General features: G+C 46.4%; 1 protein-coding gene across 13 annotated transcripts in view; it reads left to right on the forward strand.

Moving 5' to 3' along the window:
* Positions 1–27,196, forward strand: part of DOCK7 (dedicator of cytokinesis 7) — an 888,535-nt gene that overhangs the window by 448,237 nt on the left and 413,102 nt on the right. For all 13 annotated transcript variants that reach the window (XM_085602421.1, XM_085602422.1, XM_085602423.1 and 10 more), the window contains 2 exons: positions 9,314–9,400; positions 16,493–16,724. In XM_085602421.1, the coding sequence (XP_085458547.1) occupies positions 9,314–9,400; positions 16,493–16,724 (319 nt within the window). The remainder of the gene's footprint in view (positions 1–9,313; positions 9,401–16,492; positions 16,725–27,196) is intronic.

Below are 27,196 nucleotides of genomic sequence, written 5' to 3' on the forward strand. Positions count from 1 at the left end.
GTAAAGTTTCCTAGCTTTAGTAACGGAAAGTTTCAATTCTAATAAGGACACGAAGGCAAGGATTATGCTCTTCTTTTTCCACTTTTATTTTTACAGCAGCCATATAACATCAAAAGTCTTCATTTTCCATGAACACTAGGGAATGAATAAAAACAACAACAACCAATTGGAGGTTCTCAGTCCAAATATAGTCCATCAACAGTTTTCTTTGTACGACAAACAGCGGCCGTTCCACAATGCTTAACCCTGTTTAGAAGAATCACTCCCTGCAGGAAAAGAAATAAATCCGCGTAACGCGTCCATCCTAACATGCTGGAGAACAAGCAAATATTCATAGTAACAGAACAAATAGGCCTGAACATCATTGTATTTTCGACAGATCATTTTGCCCCGTCACTTTATTCAAATATTTTGTAATTATACCATATGTCTTACAGTTCCTGGTATCTGCCATATCAGAAGAGGGAGAAACAAAACATAATCAGCTTCATGTGGGGTTAATCCTCGCCACTGTGTCCTTAAAAGAAATTGAAACTTTATGTTACTAAAGCTAGGAAATGTTACGATCTATGTCAGGACCAGAGCAGAGGATCATACTAGTTTAAAGCTTGAAAATGTCCAGTGTGGCTATATTAACGTCTGGTTTAAAATAAAACATCGTGAGCGTAGATTCTGGAGGCCAATCAGACACATTCAAGATATCTTCCAGTGTAGCCCCCAGAGAGAAAACTCTAGCCGAATAGGCACTAAAGAGTGAAACATGTATGCCTGCCTCTTGTATAATGTACGTCACCCAACCTGCAATGGTTGGAGAAGAAAACGCCTTGAACGACTCCCAAATTTCAAAAGCGGACGTTCACCCGCTGGGTGGGCCTCTTCCGTCATTGCTTTATATGGCTTAAGGTGTTGGACGCTCATAATTTGGAATTTGTAGCAAAAGCCAAATATGAGGCTTCTCTGGAGTTAGACTTCGACCTCTTGGAGATATGAAAAGTAACCCCTTCCGAGGTGAATACCCTACCTGTAATATCCAGGGCTAAAATGGAGTGATAATGGAGTGATGGCCACTAGATCTGCCTTCTCGTGACGGACTTGTGCTAGCAGCCTCATGATCATTATGAACGGGGAAAAGGCATATCCTTTATCCCCACTCCAGTCCTGAAGTAAGGTGTCTGTAACCGCTGCTAGTGGATCTGGCCTCCAGCTGAAGTATTTGCCTACCTGATTGTCCAGGCGAGAGGCAAACAGATCCACCGAGAATGGTCCCAAAAGTTTCTTTATTGCCCTGAATAATTCTGGATGCAATATCCATATACTGAGATCCCGTAAGTGCCGCGAGTGCCAGTCTGCCACCTTGTTGGCTGTCCCCGGGAGATACTTCGCTATCACAGAGATGTGACAATCCAGGCAATACTGCCAAAACTCCCTGGCCAGATCCGCCAGCGTCGTGGATCGAAGACCCCCAGACGATTGATGTAACGGACCGCCGATAAGTTGTCCATCTTCAGCAGGATGCAGCAACTCACCTTCTCCTTGGTACAACATCAAACTGCAAAGGAACCTGCCAGGAGTTGCAAGCAGTTTATATGCATATTTCGTTCTTTCGATGACCACTTTGCTCCTGTAGATAAACCTCTGCAGCTGGCGCCCCAGCCATTTTAGCTGGCATCGGATTCTATCACAATACCTGGTCTGGAACCAACAATAGCTCTCCGGTTACATGCTTCTATGTGCGTGAGCCACCACTGCCTCTTCTTACGTACCTCCGCCATCAAAGGGACGGACTCCAAGTACCTCAAGTCTCTGCGGAGATGGAACGACTTCAGTCTCTGGAGCGTCCTGTAGTGTTTAGGTTTAGGGATTTATAAAGTGCATGGCTACCCGCGGGCATCCCAGCGCTATAACAGGTAAGGGCAGCTATCTGAAGTGAGAGTTAGGGGAACAGCCAAGTCTTAAGTTTCTTTTTAAAAGACTGTTCGTTTCCGATCAATCGCAGCTCTGGGTCCATGTTGTTCCAGAGTTTCGGCGCCATATGGGAGAATGATCTGCCACCCCACCTCGATCTCTTAATTCTGGTAGTGCTCATCAGGAAATTCGACCCATATCTGAGACAATGGCGGGGTGAATAGGGAGAGATCAAAGTGCGTAGCATAACTGGGCCTCTACCATGCATGGCTCTATGTGCCAGGCAGAGGGACTTAAATTTGATCCTGGCCTGAACGGGTAGCCAGTGCAGCTCTCTCAAGGATCCTCTAGCTGACTGATTCCTGGGAATCTTGAGAAGCATTCTAGCTGCCGCATTCTGTACAACCTGTAACCTAATGGTGACGTATTTTAGTGATCCAAGGTAAAGCGAGTTGCCATAATCGAGTCTCGAGACCACTAAGGCTTGTACCACTGTCCTTCTTGAGTTCTCTGGGAGTAGGCTCAGAATTTTCCTTATCATCCGGAGGATACCAAAGCATATGCCCGCCTGGTTTTTGGCTTGCGTCTCCATAGTTAAATTTTGGTCGAGCCACATGCCCAGATTTTTTATGGAGCATTTAGGAGTTTGGGGGGAGGGGCCGGTTTGCTGGCCAGGATCTCTAAGCGAGGGTTGGAATTGCTGCCCAGAATTATAAGCTCGGTTTTATCCCCGTTCAGCTTAAGACTGCAGTCAGCCATCCACGTTCCTATTTTTTCCAAACACGGAGTTAGTTGCCTATGGTTGGAATTAGAGTCAGCTATTGACACCACTAATTGGGTGTCATCGGCAAATGACACAATGGAGAGTCCAATCTCCTGTACCATGTGAGCAAACGGGCTCATATAGACATTAAAAAGGGTCGGGCTCAGGGAGGATCCCTGAGGTACTCCCCACGGAGCTGAAAACGTGTCTGACAAAATGCCGGCCTCTGTACACTGAAAAAATCTGTCGCTCAGAAATGAGGCCACCCATTGGTTGGCTGTACCTCTAATCCTAATGTTTTTGAGCCTATTGACAAGGATTTTATGGTCTACCTTGTCGAAGGCCGCACTTAGATCTAATAGCACAATAGCCACGGCCCTTCCCTGATCTAGTATGCTTTTTTGTTTTTCGGTGACCATAAGCAGAGCAGACTCCGTGCTGTGCTCCGGTCGAAAACCCATCTGGGTCTGGTGTAGGATGCCATTATCTTCCAGAATCTGTGAGATAGCACTGTTCACATGTTTCTCCGCGATCTTTCCCAGAATGGGCAGTAGTGAGATTGGGCGATAGTTTACCATGACCACGGGATATAATTGAGTTTTTTTTTTTTACAGCGGTTTTACAATGGCATGCTTCCACTCTCTAGGAACTATCCCTTTTTCAAGAGATAGAGAGCTAAGGCTGGTGAGTTGAGTTAGAACACAATTCCCCCCTTGAGCGATGATGTGGGGTGGTGTAGGGTCAATAGGGGACCCTGATTTAATGTTCTGTAAAAGGGAACCAGCCTGTTCTTCACTTAATTTAGGGAATGAAAACATGGTTTAGAGAACGTTCGTGTCTGCTCTGTGCTAGTAGGGGGTACCTGGATACTCTTAGGGACTATGGTTACTTCCGGCATGTGGCTCATATTTGAGTGAAGGGAATTATAAATCTTTTCCACCTTACTCTTGAAAAACGTGGCTAGCTCATTACATCTTTCTTTTGAGTGTTGAGCGATGAGGGGGCCTGATTCCACTGTTGTGAGCTTTTGTAATTTTAAACAGCGCTTTCGAAGAGTTAGACGACCTCTCTATTTTTTCTTCAAAAAAGGCAGCTTGTGCTTTCCTAATATTCTTGTGGTACAGCTGGACAGCTGCCTTATATGCTATTTTGAGCTCGGGGGCATAAATCTTCCCCCAACACCTTTCTAACTTTTTACAGCTTTTTTTGGGCCACCAATTGGGGGCTGAACAAGGAACATCTGTTGGAGTTATTAGGCTTTATTGGACTTGGTTTCCTAAAATTCCTCTTCACAGTTCCATTCATCCAGGTTGACCAATTTTTCTGTCCTTGCTCTAAGCCACTTGTTTCTAGTGGGGCAGTCGCCTCGAGGTCTTTGAGCCAGGCTTCATGGACCAGCCTTGGCCATTTTCATCCTAGTACTAGGCAACTGCCCTTGGGTTTTACTGTGGGGGATTTTAAATACCGAATAGGGATAAAAAAAATTATCTGGGGCATCCGGATGGAAGCAAGCTCCTCCAATTTAGGGTTGTTGGAGAAAATCGAATCCAACGTATGGCCCTTTACATGAGTAGCCTGGTGCATCAATTGTGTTAGTTGTAGGGCCTCAAGATCAGCTACACATCTTTTGGTTGATGGATTGTTCTGATCATCCAGATTATTATTAAGGTCGCCTAATACGGTAAAGGCGCTTTTCTCTATCATCGTGCTGGCCAGGATGTCCGGGATAGCCTCTAAGAAAAGCGTACAAGTCCCTGGAGGCCTGTAGATGAGACTGCATGAGAAAGAGGAGGTCGGGGTATGGGACAATCTAAATGCAAAGGCTTCGCAGTCGACAATCTTAAGGGGGTGATGCCACAGGCGAGATGTGCATTACAAATGATGGCAATGCCACCTCCTATTTTGCAGACTCTGTCTAGTCGGTAGATCTCAAAACCCTGGGGGAGGGTGCTTACAATCTTAGGGATAGAGCTTTCTCAATGCCAGGTCTCCGTCAGGAACAACACCTCGAGGTCTTCATCCAATATCAATAGCTTGATCTCCGTAGAGTGCGTTGGAAGGGATCTACAATTAATTAGCCCCATCTTCCAGTGTTTTGTCTTTCCCAATTCCTGTATGACTTCCTTGCGGGCCAATGTCTCTGATTCAAAGCCACAGATCTGGCAGTTCAGGGATTCATTGATAACCAGTGAATGCAGACAGGAAGGGTGAGCTGCCCCCTTTAGGGCTTCGAGCTCCATTTTTGAATATTTAATCAAATTGGCTGGAGCCCTTACAAAATGGGCAGGGTTCCTGGCCCCTGGTCCCGGACGGGCGGAGATGGGATTACCTTAGGCGTGCCTTCGGCACGCCAGCGGCGCGCTCACTGCGCACGTCGGCTGCGCGTCGGCGCCATCCAGGTTTTAAGTCCTGCCGAGGAAGGTGCAGAGGCGGAACACTAGACTGGCTACTCTGAGTGATGGCGGTGATCTATGGCCCACCGGAAGTGAGTATTCCAGCTGAACGAGTCTCCCGTCCCACAAACAGCTGTGAAAGCTGCAGAGGACCGGGGAGAGTCGGACGAAATGGCGGCGCAAAGGCAAAGATTTCTCCCCAAGGACACACGACTAATACCGCAGGTCGGTGTCTCTGAGCGTGTCAGTAATTAATTTAAAATGTGCAAAGTGCAATCACAGCAAAATAGCTTTAAAATAACAATTAAATCAACAACAGCAATAAAATGTTAAAATTCTTGGCTGGTACTGGTGCAGAACGCTGCTAGTACCTGTTTGGTTGCGTGTCGGCGCCATCTCTGTTTTAAGTCCTGCCCAGGAAGGTGCAGAGGCAGAACACTAGACAGGCTACTCTGGGTGATTGCGGCAATCTAGTGGCCCTCCGAAAGTGAGTATTCCGGGCGAAAGAGTCTCCCTCCCCACAAACAGCTGTGAAAGCTGCAGAGGACCGGGGAGAGTTGGACGAAATGGCGGCGCAAAGGCAAAGATTTCCCCCAAGGACACACGATAAATACCGTAAGTCGGTGTCTCTGTTGAGCGTGGCAGTAATTCATTTAAAATGTGCAAAGTGCAATCACAGCAAAATAGCTTTAAAATAACAATGAAATCAACAACAGCAATACAATGTTACAATTCTTGGCTGGGACTGGTGCAGAACGCTGCTAGTTCCTGTTGACAGCTCAGAAAGATTGCCTGTATCAACCACTCAAGTAAGCCCACTAGGCACGTCAGTTGACTGAGTGATGTGTTCTGCCTTGACAACATACTCAGAGTTTGAACTTCGCCACCTTTCTGGAAGGCAGACAGAGTTTTGCTTACAAGGACGATGACAAGACCCAGGAACTTCGTCCATTGAGCTGGGACCAACAACTATTTCTTCTCGTTGATCATGAAACCTACTTGCTCCAGCAAATCTAATGTAATCTGAAGCTGATCTAAGAGTACCCAAGGACATTGACCTCCTTGGTCATGCTTCTGTTGACACCTCCTTTACAAAATTTTCTCGGTGAGCTCTTTGCGTTCTTTAAACTTACAAATCTGTTAGTAACGACATAAAAACGCCACCATTATCTGTTTCGCTAACCAAAGAATAGTTAATGACCTTTCTTACAAGAATTCTGTCTTTCCCGAGAGCAGCGCTTACCTCTGCCCTACTACGGAATTGTTACTTCCGTTGATAAAGTAGCACATCCATCTACCTTACCCTTCTAACAAGCATTAGCTAACCGTTTCTCCAGAATTAAGACACCTAGTTGGAGACCCAATGCTCCTGAGAAATAAAACCAGAGTTTCACAATTAACCTGAATGCTATTTCATTCACGCACTTTCATACGGAAAATGTAATACATTCACACAGAATTCTGTCTTTCCCGAGAACAGCGAACAGTCTGTCTTACTACAGAATTATTACACTTGTTAATAAAGTAGCACTTCCTTCTACTTTATCCTTCTAGCAAGCTTAGGGAACACATATTACCTTTCCAGTGATAAGTGTAATCAGAGTGCCTTTTGGACTCCTGGCACCTAAGACCAAAATTTCACAGGTGACCTTCGCTACCATACATTTCTCTCATACAGAAAATGTTCCCAATGGCAACACACGACGATGTTACCAAATCGAACCCAGACAATGCGTCGTGCAACTCCAATAGTTACACGTTTTCCCCATGTACCTACAGGGCAACATCAATTCCGTCTTTCCCGAGAGCAGCGCTTACCTCTGCTCTACTACAGAACCGTTACAAACTTCCGACTTCCTACATCCCAAAAGCCGTCAAACAACATAGAACTCGACGCAACTCAACATAGAGTGTTAATCCATACACCAATACTTTCTCACAATCAATAAGCAATTTACAAGCAATAATCGCCAAACCAAAACAATAATAACCATCATCCTGCTACCAGAAAAACTGATCCAGCGCAAAAACCCTAGTAACAGGGAAACAACCTGCACCGATATCCTCCCTGCGTCACAGACCCGACATCACACTAACTCATTCACACTTGCCGTCATTGGGGGCGCCCATAACACCAACACTCACACGTTACTTCCATACCGGTCTGCACACACAGGAGGGAGGAATGATTCAAGCGCCGGACATGTGGGGGAACACCTTATAACCTATAGGGAAGGGAAAGTCATTTACAAAATATACATACACGCCCTTTCGCCTACAGATCCTTAATCCTAAAACATCAAGGCACTCCTCCCACTTCGGTCTAATGGACCAAATTCGTTGGATTGGTTGATGGTGATTTAGAACCAGCTAAAGCACATTTTTAAGACCTCAGAATCTATCTCTTGAATGAAACTCACAACTCCTGAATTCTTGTTAATCAATAATTGTTTATCTAAATTTTCATAATGTTATTAATTCACATTTGTCTCATCAAAGTTTTAGATAGTTTTATATAAACATTTTAGTAAGTCGCAGAACATCATATTTACCTAATCTGGCTATTTGGAGTCCTCTAATTCATTGGCTCTGCATAAATTTGTCATGAATCGTCCTAAAGCAAGCCAAAGATCAAAGTTCTCTGCTCAGCACGCTACAGTCCCAAATATCGGCAAAGGACCAGGGACGTGCAAGCATCTATCATTGCCCATAGATTTAGGAAAAGTTTGCAGTCATCAGATGATCGGGCAGCATGCAGACCTTCAAGGATTCAGGAAAACGTGCAAAATAGGAAGCAAAAGGCGATGCGACAACGTGGTTTTTTCTCTATTCTACTACACCTTTTATAATACAAATAAGTAAAGATGATACAATTTAATAATTTAGGACAGTTGTGATTGGCTAGTTAAGATCGTCCGATGTCAGTTTAAATTTTCAGTTCAGTTCGAGGGGTGAGGTCATGAGTAACTCCAAAAGTCGGCTTGTTCCGGTTTATTGTAAGGTTGATTGTTCTCTGGTTTTTGGCTGGTGTCCCACTCTGTCCTTGTTCGGGTACATGGTAAACAAAGGTCGTGATGAGGTTTAGGAGATTTCTCGTGCATGTGCAGCTCACTCCGTGCCTCGTGGGACAGTGGCCACTTCGTCGTGTGGTGTCAGCGGCCATCTTGGATTTGGGCCCAAATGCTAATTTAAGCGATACAAACACAAAAATGTAATTAATACCTAGAAATAATAAATCTAATGTTAACCCCTTACTAATCCCTCTATGTGCTTGTATTTATCTAGCGTATAGCAACATTTAAAGCCATTATATTCACATTTTCGGTCCTCCTCTTGGGCAACATTACAAAAGCAACATATATCATGCAGTATCCTATTTACCACATATACTACTGTTAATATGCGTACAGATTTTAGTTATATAGGTTATTTTAGCCACGCAAATGCAAATCCCACGTGTGATTTCAATATTAATAATGTTGGTTAATAAACATGCAAACTCATTTAATAATATTATAGTTAATAGATTATTTGATTAGTATTTTCATGCAGAATAGAGGAGGTATACAACATTTTGCACTACCCACTCCATCAAAAGCAAGGAAAATTGGGCTTCCTTCTCTGGTATGGTAGCGAAAACCGCCACTAACTAAGGTCTTGGGGCCCCGTGCCACTGTTCATAGCTACACCCCGTCTTTGTCAACAAGTGTCTCTTCTAGTTTCAGGAATGGAACTAGAAAGGAACATTTCTGGACTCTGCAATGTGCTAATACAGGCTTCGAGTGCCAAAGGTAGACTAGCTTCACTTGGTAGGAAAATGAGGCGACTGGTGCCCACTAGCCCAAGCATGTCTCTATTTGTCACGTGTGCCGATTTCAATTCACTATTTTAAGTATTAGTCGCTACTTTTATTTTGTTTGTTTCATGATATGTAAAGATGTTCCATGATATGTAAAGATTTGTTCTCTAATTTCATATAACGCCCCATCTAAATGTAAATTCAGAAACCTGGTTCGACTCCATGTCAGATATTTAAACCACTGATACCAGGTTTTATATCCAAATGAATTTGTATAAAAATATGTAAAAGAATCGTACCTTCAAACAACAAATTGCCTATTCCATAAAGGAATACAAGTGGCATGGCTTTGCTCAGAACGCTACAAAGTGATTCTTGTAAACACAACACAAAATCTTTGTCAATGGTCCTGCTCTGTTTCCCATATAACATATTTTGGATATTCACTTGCAGGTGCCCCTTCCTGGAATGAAATGGGTCGACAATCATAAAGGAGTTTTCAGTGTAGAGGTTGTTGCAGCTTCCTCTGTTCACACACAGGTATGTTCCTTCTTTTTTCTCAAAAATTTGTTTTTTTTGTATCTCTCTCTTGCCAATTGATCTGCTTAGGATGGAATAAAAATCTGTATTATTTCTTGCTATCATATCTTCTGTTCAGCGTGCGGTATCGTGATAAAATCACGACTCGATTACTGTGTTTACAGTTGTCTATAAAATAAATTTTTATTAAAATTCTTTTGTCCTTGATTTCGCAGAAATGTTCTTCGTTATTATGATTACTCTGTTTATTATATATATTTTTTAAATAAAAGTCCTCCCTATTCTGCAATCAAATGTGTATGGTAGCCTATAAGCATTTTTGATTCTCTTATTACGTTACCTCTACAATAGATACTGGTCTGTGATTATCAATGGCAGGAATCACAGACTGGTATCAACAGTGATTGCTCCACAAAGTGGTTTTGTCATGACATCTCACAATAGTTGCAGAAATCATGAGCCACTTCATTGCTGTGCCAGTAGTCTTTGGCCCACAGACATGTGCATTGTTTTCAGCTAGTTCTTTTATATGCAGTTCCATTTCATTAAGCTGTGTAGATAAGAACTCTCAAGGCCCTTCTCTTCTTAAGCATGGTCACCCATGTCAAACATTCTTGTCTCAGCACATGATGAGGGGCTAACATCTGGTATCATGCTTGCAATGCCAGGAGGACCTGAGGCTGTGTCCTGCTGGGGATTCTGGGATTTGCAGCTTGGGACTACATGCCAGAAGGAAGGAGTCTTCTACCTCCCCTTACAGTTGCACATGGAGTGAAAAACGGAACCACCAACATTAACTTGGATTCCCACTCGTAACACGCAGAGAGAGACAAACCAGCGGTGATGGACTTTTTTGCAAAACAAGACGGGACTGTGTTTTCTGCATTTCTAACACTGTCATAATAATACTTTCACTATTGACGTGTCACTATTTATCATATCTATAGACTGACTGATGCTAATTGTCATGTCTCCTAGCACTGAAGCAGAAAATCATTGCCCAAAACACAGGCTATTTTTTCCTTCTCACCTGCTGATCTCCCAAAGGGAATGAAACGAGACTGCACATAAAATGAATGGTGTGATATCTATGATTTATAAAATGGTTGTTTCGGTGCTACAGCCAGGTTTAACTCCTGATTGAGAATAATCTAGAAAGTTGTGATCAACATTGTATGAATTGGTTGGTTGGGAGGCAAAGCAACTTTCTATCATTTTCACTAAGAATGGGAGGATAGTTATTATGTGGAAATTTTGCAGGTTTTCCCAGTCAATCCCTGTTTTAAGTCAGGAATGGGGTTACCTGACCTGTGTTCAGGCAGAAACTTTACCTTACTACATTGAGGATTTGATCAGCTGAGTTCTGAAAGGGGAGATGTTAGTGCTAATCTATTTCATTAAGTTGGAAGGGATTGGGTACGAAAACCGTGTGTCAGGTTGTGTCTTAGCTATCTTCTTAATTATCATGTTCTGAATTACTTCTCCCTAAATCGTTCCAGCAACAGTTTCTCTTTGAGGAAGTCAAGATGGATGGGTCATCTTGTGAATATCTTTTGAGTGACAATCTAATCTTTGTTATCTTCTGAACAAAGCACTTGGATATCTCCTCACACCTTTCTTAAGAGGCATTCATCTCTTGTTTTTATTATTGGTGAATAGTTTTCTTAGACAGTTTCTTTCTCAGTCTTGTTGAGATCTATAGAACAAGACTTTTTCTTATATGCTAGTTTTGTACCTGTTTCTTTCGGCTCACAGTAGCATCAGATTCAGGTTTGATGGGCTTTGCCTCCAACTGCCTTCAACTAATCTTAGTTGTCTTCTCTTTTCATTCACGTCTTTATTGTACCATTGAGCAAAGAGTTTATTCTTTCATCTCTTAAGCTTTAAAGGAGCCAAATTATTGATTTTATTTATAATGGTTTTGTTGTAGTGATTGATTGGTCATGTGACACATTGATTGCATCTCATTCTTGGGTTGAAGTTGATACATACCTTTTGCTGAGAGTTTAATGGTGTTAATTTGACTGGTGTCTCTAATTTATAGCTTAGGTCTGTAGGTTTGATCTCTACAGAAAACTCTACTAGAAAACCTTAGCAGCGTGGAAGAAAAAAGTGAGGGAATGGTCACACCAATCAACCTGGGACACTGAGTCTTGTTGTGAGTCCAGCTTTGGCAACCAGGAGGTCAAGAGTAGATCCCTTTAAGCGTATAGATCTTGTACAAAACTGTGCTAGATGAGTGTTGTTTAGAAAGGAGCTCAGTGTGGCCACCTTTGAGTCCATAAGGTTGTTAAAGTGGATGGTGAAAACACCTAAGATGATGGTATTTGAGGAGGACCGAGATTGTTCGATGATGAGGTCAATTAATTGTTCAAAGAAAATTTGGTTGTTTACCAGCGGATGGTAGATAATGTTAATCTTGGTGGGATTTGAAACAGCATGCTGGAGTTCTACACCCACGCATTCAAACACGGTGTGGATGTCAAGTTTAAGGCATTTGAGTTTAATTGCTTTTCTGTGATAGAATTGTGATTCCTTCCCCAGAGCATTCCTCTCAATTTACCTGTTTGATTAGGAAATTGGGGTGCATCAGTATACTTATCAGCAGGGCGAATGAGTCATTTACCTAGGTTTCATTCAGGAATAAAATGTCAACATTGTGGGTTTTGAGAATTTCAGCAATCTCTGTGCAATGTTTTGGCTGCTGATTTGAACTTGAATAGTATGCATTTCAGGTAGTTGTTATTGCAGCTATTGTTGATTTGGAAGGGTTGATTGGCATAAAACCTCCATCTAGGGGTTTTCCTTTTTCACGTAAAGAAAAGGCATTTGATGCTTCTTACCTTCTTACATCAGAATGTTGTTGGATTTATGTGGTGGGAGGGTCGAATTTGGTGAGTTGTAGGTATCTAATGGAGATTCTGTTTCTTCATCAGAGACACAGCTGAATGCTCTTTTAGTGTGGGGCTCTTTTTTGTTTCTGAGGAGGGATGGACAGAGATGAGAGGGACATCTATCTCTCAGAGCCAGGCACAAGAAATATCTGACAGTCTTTACAACTTTCAAAGTACAGTAGCTTGTGGAGTTCAGGTTAACAGATAGAGGGTTAATTTTTCTTGTTAGGATATATAGTTTGACCCATTGCATATGTGTGGATGAAAGCAGGTGCGAAGTTTCCTCAGGTGGAGTAGTAAGTTATCTAGTGAGTTGGAGAGTTCCTTTGATCAACATGAGTTTCTTTTCTAGGAATAGTGAGCCTGACTCGCTGGGTTGTTGGCAAAATGTTGTCTAAGATTATATTCTTAACGTTTACATTCTTGTCGCACTGTGGATGCTTTCAGTGGAAGCACACAACTAGTTCTTCATCTTAGTTTTTTTCCTCCAAGTTGTCTTTTTTGTATAATAAGGGCAACACGTTATGAGTATTAGTTATAGTCTGGCAGATTTCCCATTCACAGTTTTTAGAGTGTATACCCATCGACAGAACATCCAACAAATTCTAAATAACCCCCTAAGGTTCTTGTGACACTGTTAGATAAGACATCAACATTGTACTTCATATGAGCTGAATTAAAACCTAATGTGCCGTACATCTGAATAAAGTTGAATAAGGCTTATTCTAGCACAATACTGTTATGCCAGAATAACAAAATGCAATAGTCTTTATATCTCCACATTCGCCACATACATTTTACCTTACATAGTACACTGAAGGCATGACCTCAAGGTGCTATGTTATATTCAATTTTTTTATTATAAAGTAATTTGTATTTGTCTATACAGAAACAAAAATGCAAAGTGAAGAGAGGGCAGAACATAATATGTAGAAGTAATGCAGCACACTTGTCAGTAATCAGCTAAATTGACTTAAGGTCGATAAGCCTACTCAAGAAACTGGCATCCTCCCAAACAAATGTAATGGACCAAGCCTGGGGCATACAGTTTAAACAAGTACTATATCACGATGAACTCTCTTCTTTTACGTGGACATTCAGCTTTTTAAAAAAAAAATTATTTATGATTTTTCATATAACAAAGAAATACTCCTCAGCTAGAGTAACTGTACATGCCAATCGTTTACATCACACAAAACAGTAGCACTAAGAGGGAATTTAAACCCATATGGAACGAAGCATGTATGATAGACTGGAACCATACGTGGTTAATGACTCTCCAGTGTTTGAAGACCTAGCAGAGAGGCATGCAGCTGGTGAATATGGGCGGCTGCGGTGGGTCAGAACTTTCTACACATGGACAATGCAACCTATAGTCAGGGGGGAAGTGTATGTGGTATGGTTCGGATTGTGGACCCCGTGGCACGGATGCTCAGTCTTAAGATGTTTGGCCAGTGTGTTGCAGGTAAGTGCGCAAGGTTAACCATATGTAACGTGGACGGGATGCCGGCGGTTGTAATTGTGCATACAGTTTGCTAGTAGGGCCTCTCAAGATCTTCGAAACCTTGCGCTTTGCAAGGAGAAGATCAATTGCAATGAATCGACGCACCCCCTGCAGGGTGTTACGCACATAAACCAGAAGGGCCAACAGAGGGTCAGGGTCCCCCATTAAGTCCCATCAACTGGGAGATTTTGGAAAAAATGTTTACCCAATAGCGGCTTTCCAGGGGCAGGTCCATGCCAGATGCATAAAGTCTGCATCTGTAGTGTTGCACTTGGGGCAGGTCGATGTCCGAGAGATGTCAATCTTGGCCGAAAAGGAGTGCGTCATATAAGTGCGCCATAGGAACTTGAAATGTAACAACTTGTGCCTGTAGTTCAGAGACTTTAACTTAATCTTTGAGCAACTATGGAGCCATATATCATCCGGAATGGGGCACTGATGGTCTTCTTGGCAAGCCTCACGCAGACGCTCACTCATGGAAGGGAGTCATTTGAGGCAGGCGCGGTAAAGCAGAGAGACCCGGTGGTCACCGGAATCGTCATTGATAAGAATCATAAGGGGGGGCAAAGTCATCGGGAGCGATAGGGTATTAAGTGATTTGGGCCCTCAGCGTGCTCTGTATTTGATGTAATAAGGGCCTATTGAGTGTTGCTGCGTTACTGAAACGAATATCGTCAGCCCAAGCGTTGGCATGGCCATCTGGAAACAGATCACCAATGGTACTGAGAGCGTACTGATTGAGTATGCACTTGACGGAGGCGTCTGCCATCGGGGGAAGCCAGCGGTTATCGGCTAGCGGGAGAGTGGAGGAATACAGGTGCGCCATCCCTAACAAGTGAAGCAGCCGATGCCAGACCCAACATGTCGTGAAGAGTGGCAGTATATCCCTAGGGTCAAGGGGAAGGCCCATAGGCAATAGAACATTTAGGGGTATAGTGATGGCCATGTCCCGGTCGAGGCGTTCATACGTTAGGCTTGCGTTCCTATGGCTCCAATGGTATGCATATTGACACTGTGCTATTAAAAAATACAGTTGAAAATGGTGTACCCCCAGACCTCCCATGCATACAGTAAGACAAAGTGCGCCAGCTCACCCGTGGTCTACAGCCGGCCCAGACGAGACGTAGAAGTAGGCCCTGCAGCGTGTCAAAGAAACCGTTGTTGAGAAGGATGGGGATATTGAGGAACAAATAAAGAAATTTAGGGAGAACCACAATTTTAATAATAGCGATTCACCTAGGTTGACATTCAGCTTGTGACCATGATGCACCGATCCTGCAGGTCACCCACCAGTTTTTCATTCCTTTTCACCCTGGCCATACATTTCTCCTACCAGCTATCAATAATGCACATAACACCACAAGTCATTTGATAGACCATATTCATGCATCCAGCTTATGGATATGTACTTTTTTGTGACGCGCAAGCATAGTACGACAAGTCTATTGAGCAAGTATTGCTTTCAGCTTCAGCTGTAGGGCCAGTATACAGTGGTCTGGGGAAGAGACTACCAATCAATCAAGGATTTATAAAGCGCAGAAAATCACCCGTGAGGGTCTCAATGTGCTTGAGTTGCCAGCTGCTTCTTGGTGATCTGTTCATTTAAACAGCCAATTCTTTAGTCCTTTCCTGAATTGCCGGAGGGAGGAGGCAGTCCTGAGGTGCAGGGGAAGGTCATTTCATGCTTTGGCTACCAGGTGTGAGAAGGAGCATCCTCTGCTGTTTCTAAGGCGGATCCGGGGGGAATCTGCGAGGAAGTGGGAGGCGGATTATAGGTGTCTGGTCCGTTGGTGGAAGGTCATGCGTTTGTTGATGTATGCAGGTCCTTCGTTGTGCAGGGCTTTGTATTAGTAGGTCAGCATCTTGAACTGGCATCTCTGTTGGATTGGGAGCCAGTGTAGCTTCTTTAGGTGGGGTGTGATGTGGGTCTATCTGGAGATGGCGAGTATGAGTCTTGCTGCTGAGTTTTGTATTGTCTGTAGTCTCTTCTTCAGGAGGCGTACAGTGATTTCTAAGTAGAGTGTATTCACGTAGTTCAGCCTGCGTGACGGTCTTTCTGGGAGCCACCTGAGGATCTTGCGGAGAATGCGTAATAGGTGGAAGCAGGCTGATGAGACTGTGTTTACTGATTTCTTCATAGATAGCTAGTTGTCCAAGCTGGTGCCGAGGTTTTGGGCGTGGTCTGTCGTGGTGGGGGATGGGATGGGCCAAGTTCAGCAGGCCACCATGCGTCATTCAATGGGGAGGTGTTGTTCCAAAAGATGAGGACTACTGTCTTGTCTACCACAGTCTTCCACACCAGCCAAATCAGACACCTCTAAGTATTTTCTTTACCACCCAATCCCAAACCATCGACATCTGCAACATTAAATAGAGGATGCGTAAAACAACTCTGCATAGTGTCACAAATCGTACTTTGGGCGCTCACATCCGTGTTAACCTGCAACCAAATGTCTTCAATTATTTTACTCATCCCCAAAATACCCTTAAATTACTGTGCTATGTGATCCTCTACATATTTGACGTAATATAATTATTTTTGAAAACTATCATGCTTTTGAAGAATATTGCTGTGAATAATGTATGCTTTTTTCCTTATAAACCAATTACCGAATTATAAATCAAATGATTGTGTATGAGTTCGAAATACTTTTACAGTAAATGCATCTGTAATTGTGTTTGCTTTTCTGCTAGGATGCTTCACTTGACAAGTTCTTTGCACTTGTTCATGCACTGGATGAGCACATGTTCCCGGTTCGAATAGGAGACATACGAATTATGGAAAACAACTTGGAGAATGAATTAAAGAGCAGTATTTTAGCTTTGAATTCATCTCAATTGGAGCCAGTGGTACGATTTCTTCATCTCTTACTCGACAAACTGGTTCTTCTGGTTGTGAGACCTCCCATTATCGCGGGCCAAATAGGTAACTATACTTTTTTCGTGTTTAAGTGCATAGGAAGTAATTGGCTTTGGCCAACTTACGGTATGGATTTGTAGCTAAAATAAAGTCCCTGTGATGATGTTTAATTCGGTGTGGACCATTATTCAGTATCCTGCCCGCTGACTACAATGAGCTCTATGATTTTTGCCCCGTCTGCCTGCTGTCCTCAAGGCTATGTTGAGGTGTCTTGCTACTGTTATTGCAAGGCATTGTATGAGCAAAGAGTGGAATATGTGTGTCATATATTACATTACTGAATACATATATTGTCTGAAGTGTACAATTTTATCTCAATACGGCTCTCCCAAAATGCAACCGAAAGCACCTCACTTCTAAGCTATCAGAATAAGGTATAGAGATGTGACTTGAGGATGTTGTAGGTTTTAAAGGCAGATAGTATATGTAGATTAGGATAAAGTGGTTATAAGGGTTCTGCATTTGTCATGAAGTTGTGCCCTAAGTTTTGACGTACAAAAGGGGGTGGTGATGGACGGAGCATCAGAACCAATCAAACACTCACACCCAGTCAACAGATCTGGGTTTGATCCATCACCGTTCTTTAGCCCACTCTGCCACCCCAGTTCAGACATGGCCATATGCAAATCAGTCTGACCCTGTGCCTCATGGGAAGAGTCCAGCCCGAACTGCCAAGCCATGCCTTCCCTGGACCGGAAACAAGCTTCCTAGGACCGGTTTCGGGCATTTCAGCCGTCTTCAGCCAGGCTTGCTTAAATCCAGTGGCAAAGTGAGCAAGGGACTCAACGTCTGAGCATAACCTGCCAACTTATGGCGAACAAAGCGGTACAAAAGGGGGTGGTGATGGACGGAGCATCAGAACCAATCAAACACTCACACCCTGTCAACAGATCTGGGTTTGATCCATCACCGTTCTTTAGCCCACTCTGCCACCCCAGTTCAGAAAAGGGCCATATGCAAATCAGTCTGACCCTGTGCCTCATGGGAACAGTCCAGCCCGAACTGCCAAGCCTTGCCTTCCCTGGACCGGAAACAAGCTTCCTAGGACCGGTTTCTGGCATTTCAGCCGTCTTCAGCCAGGCTTGCTTGAATCAAGTGGCAAAGTGAGCAAGGGACTCACGTCTGAGCATACCCTGCCAACTTATGGCGAACAAAGCGGTACAAAAGGGGGTGGTGATGGACGGAGCATCAGACCCAATCAAACACTCACACCCAGTCATCAGATCTGGGTTTGATCCATGACCGTTCTTTAGCCCACTCTGCCACCCCAGTTCAGACATGGCCATATGCAAATCAGTCTGACCCTGTGCCTGATGGGAACAGTCCAGCCCGAACTGCCAAGCCTTGCCTTCCCTGGACCGGAAACAAGCTTCCTAGGACCGGTTTCTGGCATTTCAGCCGTCTTCAGCCAGGCTTGCTTGAATCCAGTGGCAAAGTGAGCAAGGGACTCACGTCTGAGCATACCCTGCCAACTTATGGCGTACTAAGCAGTACAAAAGGGGGTGGTGATGGACGGAGCATCAGAACCAATCAAACACTCACACCCAGTCAACAGATCTGGGTTTGATCCATCACCGTTCTTTAGCCCACTCTGCCACCCCAGTTCAGACATGGCCATATGCAAATCAGTCTGACCCTGTGCCTCATGGGAACAGTCCAGCCCGAACTGCCAAGCCATGCCTTCCCTGGACCGGAAACAAGCTTCCTAGGACCGGTTTCTGGCATTTCAGCCGTCTTCAACCAGGCTTGCTTGAATCCAGTAGCAAAGTGAGCAAGGGACTCACGTCTGAGCATACCCTGCCAACTTATGGCGAACTAAGCAGTACAGTAAATTTTGAGGTAGCACTATAATCCATACTGTTATCCCAAAAGAATTTGGAAATTCTGAAATTAAACGTTTTAACATTTTCCACACAATCTTTTCTTGTGGGCTAATTTCTGCATAATTGACATTACCTCTGAGTATGAAGGTCTGTGAACTGTTTTTGATCACTGTAAAAGGAAATTGGTAAAATACTTTTTCCCAGCGCACACTTTTTTAGTGGAACACTTTAATTCAGCTTTAGAGGCAGTAGAGAAAACAAGATTGATCATCACAGTTCAGGCTATTCATAAGAAAAGAATGTTGGCACCATTGTGCAAAACTATTAAATGTATTTGTCTTTCATACGCCGTAGACTACGTCTCGTGTAGATCATTACAGTACTTTGGAGATGCATGTTCAACATTTGCCAAGGCAATCTTGTGGTCATTGAGACCCCTCCCCCTTCTGATGGTGCTCATCTGTTGGCCAGGAAACCTGTGATAGTTCTATGATATATTTTGTTTCGAAAATGTAATCCATACCTGCCTATCTAATTTGTTTATTGTAATATTGTGTTTGATGTCTGTGTTATGTCAATATTTTGAGACATCATGCAATTACTTCACTGCACCAATACCTCGACCAGAGGATCACTTCTACTTTACATACTATAGTGATAGCCTGCTGAAAGAATGGTTTTGGGATGTAATAGTGGCGCCTTAATGCAGTGTGGATGTAGAGGGGATCTACAGTTACTTTTGTAATTTTTTTCAATCTGTATACTGTATATTGATTTCTGAGTTGTGCACTGCAAATCAAATTGTTTCAAGGAGCCATCAACAAAAGTAACAGCAGCTTTTGCTTAAACAATCACAAAAGTTATCATTAAAACCGATCAACACAAAAAAGTTGACACCTGAATGCCAACAGAGTTAAAAGCCCTAAAAACCCTTAATATATCCTATTGATGCTCAAACGCAGATTTGAAGAATAAAATCAGTAAATATGTGCAACAGTATAAATAATGGTTTCCAATACAGCAGAAGCAAAAGGGGACGTGATAGCACCAGTATAAAGCTAACAGACACCAGCAATTAGAAGTCTCTGCCCCTGAAAAATGTTATAGCACATTTAAAACGTCAATTTCTCAATAATTTGTCACCCAGTGACGTTTAGATATTCGGCCCATGTATTCAGTTTTTGGAATAATTAAGGTTTAGATTCAGGCTAAAATCCTCGCTGATCTAAGAGAAGGTGATTGGAAAATTGTTGTGTTTGTGTGCATTAAGGAAAGTGAATGTGCCCAAATCACAAAACCATTGTTGGGTCTTGTGCTCTTGGTTCAACGCATCTTCTCCAGGGATCTATGTTTGACCTCATGGACACGGGTTCAAACCCAAGTGGGTCCTCCCAGACTTTCATCCTTTCGAGGTCGGTAAATAAATAACGTTGTGTTGGGTAACAGTAACCATCTGTTATTCAGTGCCATGTTGCCCCGAGGAATGAAAGTGCGCTTTACAAATGCATGTTATGTTGTTATTTTGCGCCATAAACGTCTGGACTTGGGTCTGTCTGGCCACAAAAGAAACATTTTATAGTTATTACTACTTAATTGTACACTACGTCTGTTTACGATGATGCAGTTGTGAGGAGAGTGAGGACCCAGGCGTGACTTGCCTTGGTGAACGTTCACAGACCCGCTTCTGACACTTTCCCGCCCTAGAAAGGGTCCGATGTTTGTCCAGTGTGGGAAGAGTAATAAACATGCCCAAACCTGCCCAGGACTTACATACGAGTTTTGTGTATGGGGAGTGTTTTTGCCCAAGGGGGGAATGGGAATTGCACAGCCGGGCTACCTTTTTCCCACAACGGGATTGTACAGAAGAGTTCTACTTTTGGAAAATAGCAATGTTTATGTCACAGGACAGTGGTAGTTGTATGTCTGCAACTCTGTGACTGGCGTGGATTTCCGGGCACAGTCCCTGCAGCAGGGACGTCTTTAGGGCAGTACGACCGGTTTAGCTGCACCTGGCGCTGCGCTTGGGGCCGCTGTGTTTAGAAATAGCTTACGATACAGAGTTTGTGCGTCCAGCAGTTTCAGGCAGCAATAAAAATGTCAAGATAACTCTGGTGATTAATGGTCCTGATGGAGGAATTTTTTTGTCTAGTGGCAGTTTTGGCTCAGCATAAAGTAACACAGAGGGACAATATGCCTGGTGCAAAGAACGTGTACCATACATATTACAGCACTTTTTTATGTGTCTAGTTCGTTGGGCTACTGCTTTAGTCACAGAGATCCTTTTGTTGCTTGCAGTTCATGATTTAAAATCCTAATATAGCACAGTGACTTAACTGTCGTGGAAGAGTTGCATGGCATAGGCTAGAACATTGTTTTTTCCTCAGCTTTTCATCATCCTAATGTTACCAAAAAGGGTTAGTTTAGGTAGAAATATCTTCTTATTAGCAAATCCAACCACTTTGGTACATTGTAAATCCTGAGTATGTGCTTCTCCAGACTAAACACTTAAAATATAGTGCCTACTAGTACCAATGACGTGCTTTGTACACCTTGTAACCCTCATTGTCTTATATAACATTTTCTATAGACTCATTTACACACCTGATCAACAATGTGTGTGTGATGTCAAGTTCTCAGACACCCTACACTGGTATAAGTAGTGCCCTAAAAAAATGAAATGCATGTGAGAGAGGGGCTATGGCAAGATGAGGCCACTGTTGGAGGGTGGTAGTGAGGTAATCCGGGGAGAAGGTCATGGGGGGGGGACACCAAAAAAGATTGTCGCGCCGGGCACCACCAATGCTAAAGGCGGCCCTGCCCAGCAATGTTAGTAAAATGTAAAAAGTAACAAATCTGCCTCTGTTCATAGCAGTACTTCTGAGAGTGCAGATTTAGTACTTTTTTTGTCAGTTGGGCCAGTTATGCTTTACTAATTTTACAATAGTTTATAGTAGCAGCTGCTGTGCGGGCGGAGTAGCAGGACGGGGGGTGGAGGGGGGAATTTATGTACCGACAGATGAAAAAAGGAAAGGAAAACGTACCTGATGCAGGGCCGCCGCTCTTCTTCTCACTGCAGCACAGGCCAATCCTGACGCTGCTCTCATGTTTGAAAGCAGCACCAGGGTTAGCCTGAGCGCTGTGAATTTGCGCTCCCAGAGAGTCTGGGATCCTTTGCTTTGCTGTCTCCAACCCAGCAACGCAGCTCGGTTGGAGACAGCTGTGTGCGCATGTCGGTTTGGTCAGCCTTAGATGGCTGGCCACCCCGACATGTGCACTGATAGCAGTGCCCACCACTCCCTCTCCTGACTGCCCCCGCTACGGCCTCGCCTCCAAGACTAGAACTTACAAAAAAATAAAACGATAAAAAGCTGTTTTATTTTTCAAGATTTGAGGCAGGCAGGGGAGGGGGGGGCGATGCTCCTCCACCATATCAGTTGTTTTGCCACTGATAGCTTGTTAGCTTAGGTACAGTTATTAAATTATTGTAAACATTTTTATTTCACCTTAGACTCTAAACAAAAACATATGTGATTGAATCAGATATAGCCTGAAGTGAAAGAGAATGTCCGGGGCTGAGGTGAATGATTAATTATGTGCTGCATGTAAATGAGGTGCTTTCCCCGTCAGATGCATGTCACTCATCTTGCTTTATTGATCTGAAAGAAACACGTTAGATTCCTTACCTTAGAATATCCCCAGGCGTCAGGCTGGATCCGGAAAGATTTTCGTCAGCAATAACCTTGCGTGTCGCTAGGCGTCGTCTGTGGCTCCGCGTCTGTCGTCGGCGTCGTGATCGCTGGGATGACGTCGTCGGAGTACTTAGACGCCGCCCTCGCGCGCTGACGTCAGTTCTTCTTTTTTCCGCATCAGTAAGTGCAGATCCGGGAAGAGCATACCCTTTTAGTCACTTTTTGACTACACTTTTTCAACTTTTTTGGTTCCCATTTCGAGTCGACCTCGACTCCTGGTGCCGGTAGGGATGCCTGGGTTTAAGCCGTGCGACGCCTGTCACTGCCTGATGTCGGTCACGGATCAACACCGTCGGTGTCGCTACTGCCTTGGGGCCGACCATGATGCCGAGTCGTGCCTCGACTGCCGGGCCTTGACCTCGAAGGCTAGGCGCAAGCTGCTCGAGATCCGGCAGTCGGCTCCGCGCCGCTCAAGGTCCCGGTCGAGGAGGAGGTTGAGGGACTGGTCGCGGAGCCATCACCGCTCGTCGGGGTCGAAGTCCTCGCATTCCGGTAAGTCGAGGCGCAGCAAGAAGTCGAACAGGCGACATCGCTCTTCTGACTCCCCTCGCCGGTCGCGCGACTCGGCTGAGGGTTCGGGTGGCACCACCCGCGCAGCTCCTTCGGAGCCGCAGGGGTTGCCTCTGGCCCCACACCCTCCGGACCCTGGGCCCGATGCGACTCTGGCGGAGATCCAAGACTTCCTCGTGGCCATGAGGAGTCTCGCTCCGCCGTCGAGGCCTGCCGGCGCGCCTTCGGGCCCTGCAGGTCCGACTGGGAGGCCTAGCGAGCCGGCGGCTCCAGCGCCGTCGTCGACTTCGGTCCCGACGCCGCAGGCCCCCGTGGGATCCAGGCCTGGATCCCGGTTGACGCCGGTCGACCTTACGACCCCTCCGCCGGCACGACCCCTTAGGGGCCGCCCCCGGCACCGTCTTCGGACGACGTCGTCCCCAGGTTTAGTCCCGGTCCGTGCCCGGCATCGGAGCGGCGCCGATGGATGACAGATTCATCTACCGCCCGGCTCCGACCTTTCAGCCTGTCTACCAGGAGTCGGATGACGGGGACGACTGGGAGGGGTCCGAGGACCCTCTGGCACAGCAGTGCCAGTTAAGCCAGGACTGGGCAGAAGAGCTGGGGGATGCCAATGGTCTTGACACCTCCCCTGCCACTAGCTTCATCTTTCCTCCCTCCGTGGCTACGGAGGAGGGTGCTACCTATTCTGTGGTGCTGCGCAGGGCTGCCGAAGCCCTTCATCTGGAGCTCCCTGCAGTGGCCGTGAGGACTAATCTCCTCACTGAAGTGCTTCAGCTGCCAGTAAGCTCCTCGGAGCCTCTACTGCAGTTCAATGAGGTTCTGATGGGCACCTGGACCAAGCCCTCCACAGTCCCTCCTGTGGACCGGAACATGGCCCGGCACCACCGCCCCAACCGGGCGACCCCAACTTTGTCGGTGCACCCCACCCCTGAGAGCCTGGTTATCCAGGCCTCCACCTCCCAAACCGCCTTCCCGTCCGCTCCTCCAGATCGGGAATCCAAAAGGTTGGAACAGTTTGGGAAGAAACTGTTTTCCTCCCTTAGTTTGGGGTTGCGGTCTATCAACACCGCGTGCCTTTTGGACCGTTACACCCACTCTTTGTGGGATACGGTGGCGGACGTGCTGCCCCAGTGTCCGGGGGAGGCCCAGACACGGCTCGCCCAGGCTCTTGCCGAGGGGAGGGATGCAGCACGGTACTCGATATTATGTGGGCTTGACACAACGGACTCGCTAGGTAGGGCAATTGCGACCACGGTGACGATTCGTCGCCACGCCTGGCTGAGGTCAACGAATTTCTCCGGGGATGTCCAGAGCACCCTCATGAACATGCCCTTCGATGGCCGTCGCCTCTTTGGCGACAAAGCGGATAGTGCGCTGGAGCGCTTTAAGGACTCCAGCGCTACGGCCAAGTCCTTGGGCCCCTCGGGCCGCGCCCGCAATCTTTCGCTTTTCGCCCCTTTCGTGGCCAAGGAAGTGGCGCCCCCACACGTCCATCTAGCCACAGGCCGCAGAACCAGCCTCAACGCGGTCGCGGACGTGGATTCCGCCGAGGCGGAACAGGGGGACAGAGAGCCGGTCAGCCCACATCTGCCCCAACAGCATCTGCCTCAAAGCCTTCCTAGTCCGAGCTTTCAGGCCCATTCAACGCCAGTGGGAGGCAGAGTTCGCCATCACCTGCTCCACTGGCGTACCATCACATCGGACAGGTGGGTGCTGCAAATCGTACAAAGGGGCTACTCCCTCCCCTTCGAGGCGACCCCTCCATCCATGCCACCGCAGTACCACCGCATGTCGGGGGATCACTTGCAACTTCGGCAGGAGGAAGTTATGGTCCTCTTGTCCAAGGGGGCCATTGAGCGCGTTCCTGACTCAGAAGTAGGTCGGGGTTGTTATTCTCACTACTTTCTGGTTCCCAAGAAGGGCAAAGGGGGGCCTACGCCCTATCTTGGACCTCAGGAGCGTCAACGCCTTCCTCCGGAAGGAGAAGTTCAAGATGCTCAGGTTCTGGCTGCCCTAGACCCTGGAGACTGGATGGTAGCATTGGACTTGCAGGACGCATATTTCCACATCCCCGTCCTGCTGGCCCACCGGCGTTACCTGCGGTTCACGGTAGGCCACGAGCACTTTCAGTTTACCGTGCTCACCAGTGCCCCTCGGGTGTTCACGAAAGTGATGGCGGTGGTCGCAGCTCATCTGCGCAGATTAGGGGTTCCAGTCTTCCCCTATCTCGACGACTGGCTGGTGAAGGCGGGCTCGCCCCAGACAGTCGTTTCCCACCTCCAGACTACGGCCGACCTCCTGCATTTGCAGGGGTTCTCCATCAATGTGCCGAAGTCGCATCTGACTCCCTCCCAAGAGCTCCTTTTCATTGGAGCGGTTCTGGACTCTGCGCAGTTCCGGGTCTATCCTCCGGAACAGCGGGTTCGGGATATTCAGGCGCTGATTCTGATCTTTCAGCCTTTATCCCGGATTCTGGTCAGGTTGGTGCTGTGGCTGCTGGGTCTGATGGCCTCCTGCATCCTGCTGGTACATCACGCCAGGTGGCGGATGCGGGCTCTGCAGTGGGACCTGAAGTTCCAGTGGGCCCAGCATCGGGGCAACCTGTCCGACTACGTCCTGATCTCAGAGGGCACTGCAAGACAGTTGCAGTGGTGGTTCACAGACCGCGATTGGGTCAGTGGCAGATCCCTCTCTCTACCCCAACTGGAGCACGTAGTGGTGACGGATGCGTCCCTCCTGGGATGGGGGAGCCACATGGGAGAGGCGGAGATCAGAGGCCTCTGGTCTCCGGTGGAGTCCCGGCTCCATATCAACCTATTGGAGCTGCGGGCGATCCGGCTTGCCCTGTAGGCATTCCTTCCCTCTGTACGGGGAAGTGTAGTGCAGCTGTTCACGGACAACACCACCGCCATGTGGTATTGCAACAATCAGGGCGGGGTGGGGTCGTGGACCCTTTGTCAGGAGGCTCTGCGCCTTTGGACATGGCTGGAACATCAGGGCATCACCCTGGTGGTTCAACAGCTGGCCGGTTCTCTGAACGCCAGGGCGGACGAACTCAGCTGCCGGTGCATGATAGATCACGAATGGCGTCTGAACTCGGACGTGGCAAAAGGCCTCTTTCGGCAGTGGCGAGAGCCTTGGTTAGATCCATTCGCCACCGAAGAGAACGCGCAATGTCATCAGTTCTGCGCGTTGGAATTTACACGGTGGCATTCGCTCGGCGACGCTTTTCGTCGCGAGTGGAGTTGCGGTCTGTTGTATGCCTTTCCGCCTATACCACTTCTGCCCAGAGTGCTGAAGAAGATCAGGCGCGACCGGGCCCAAATCATCCTTGTGGCTCCGGATTGGGCCCAAAGGTACTAGTATCCCGAGCTACTCAGTCTGTCAATCGATCCCCCGATCCGACTGCCTCTTCGGGAGGATCTTCTGTCGCAGCAGCAGGGGACGGTCCTCCACCCGAACCTGTCCAGCCTCCACCTCCATGCGTGGAGATTGAGCGGCGACAGTTGATGCCATTTGACTTGCCTCCTGAAGTCTGTGATGTCATTCTGGCAGCCAGGCGTCCCTCCACTAAAACGGTATATGCCTGCAGGTGGAACAAATTTGTGGCATTGTGCACAGCAAAGGCTGTGGCTCCCCTTTCCGCCCCTCTTTCTGAAGTTCTCCTCTTTCTTCTTTCCCTGGCCCAGCAGGGCTCTGCTCTGGGCACCCTCAAGGGATACCTTTCAGCTGTTTCTGCTTTCTTACGGCTTCCTGATCAGCCTTCTCTTTTCAAGTCCCCTGTTGTTGCTCGATTCTTTAAAGGCATTACTCACATGTTTCCTCCTGTCCCTTTCGTAATGCCTCAGTTGGACTTGAACCTGGTGTTGACCTATCTAATGTGCGCTCCTTTTGAGCCACTTCATAATTGTCCTCTTCGTCTTCTCACTCTTAAGACTGCTTTCCTGGTTGCCATCACCTCTGCTAGGCGGGTGAGTGAGCTCCAGGCTCTCTCTTCTAAGCCTCCTTTCATCTCTGTCCATCCGGACAAGGTTGTTCTCAGGACTCGTCCTTCCTTTCTCCCTAAGGTGGTAACTGCCTTTCACATCGGCCAGTCTGTTACATTGCCCACCTTCTTTTCGCCTCCGCATCCCTCGAAAGAGGAAGAGAGGCTCCACCGTCTGGACCCAAAATGAGCGCTGTCCTTCTATCTGGAGTGGACCGTACGAAACAGTTCCGGGTGGACGACCAACTCTTTGTTGGCTACGTGGGCGCTAAGACGGGGCGGGCAGTGCACAAGCGAACCATGGGGTCGTTCTGTGCATTAAGACCTGTTATTAATTGGCTAAGAAGGAGCCTCCTGTGGGGCTGAGGGCCCATTCCACTCGGGCCACAGCGGCTACTACTGCCCTGG

Source organism: Triturus cristatus, chromosome 4_2 (assembly GCF_964204655.1).
Source record: "Triturus cristatus chromosome 4_2, aTriCri1.1, whole genome shotgun sequence".
Classification (NCBI taxonomy): domain Eukaryota; kingdom Metazoa; phylum Chordata; class Amphibia; order Caudata; family Salamandridae; genus Triturus; species Triturus cristatus.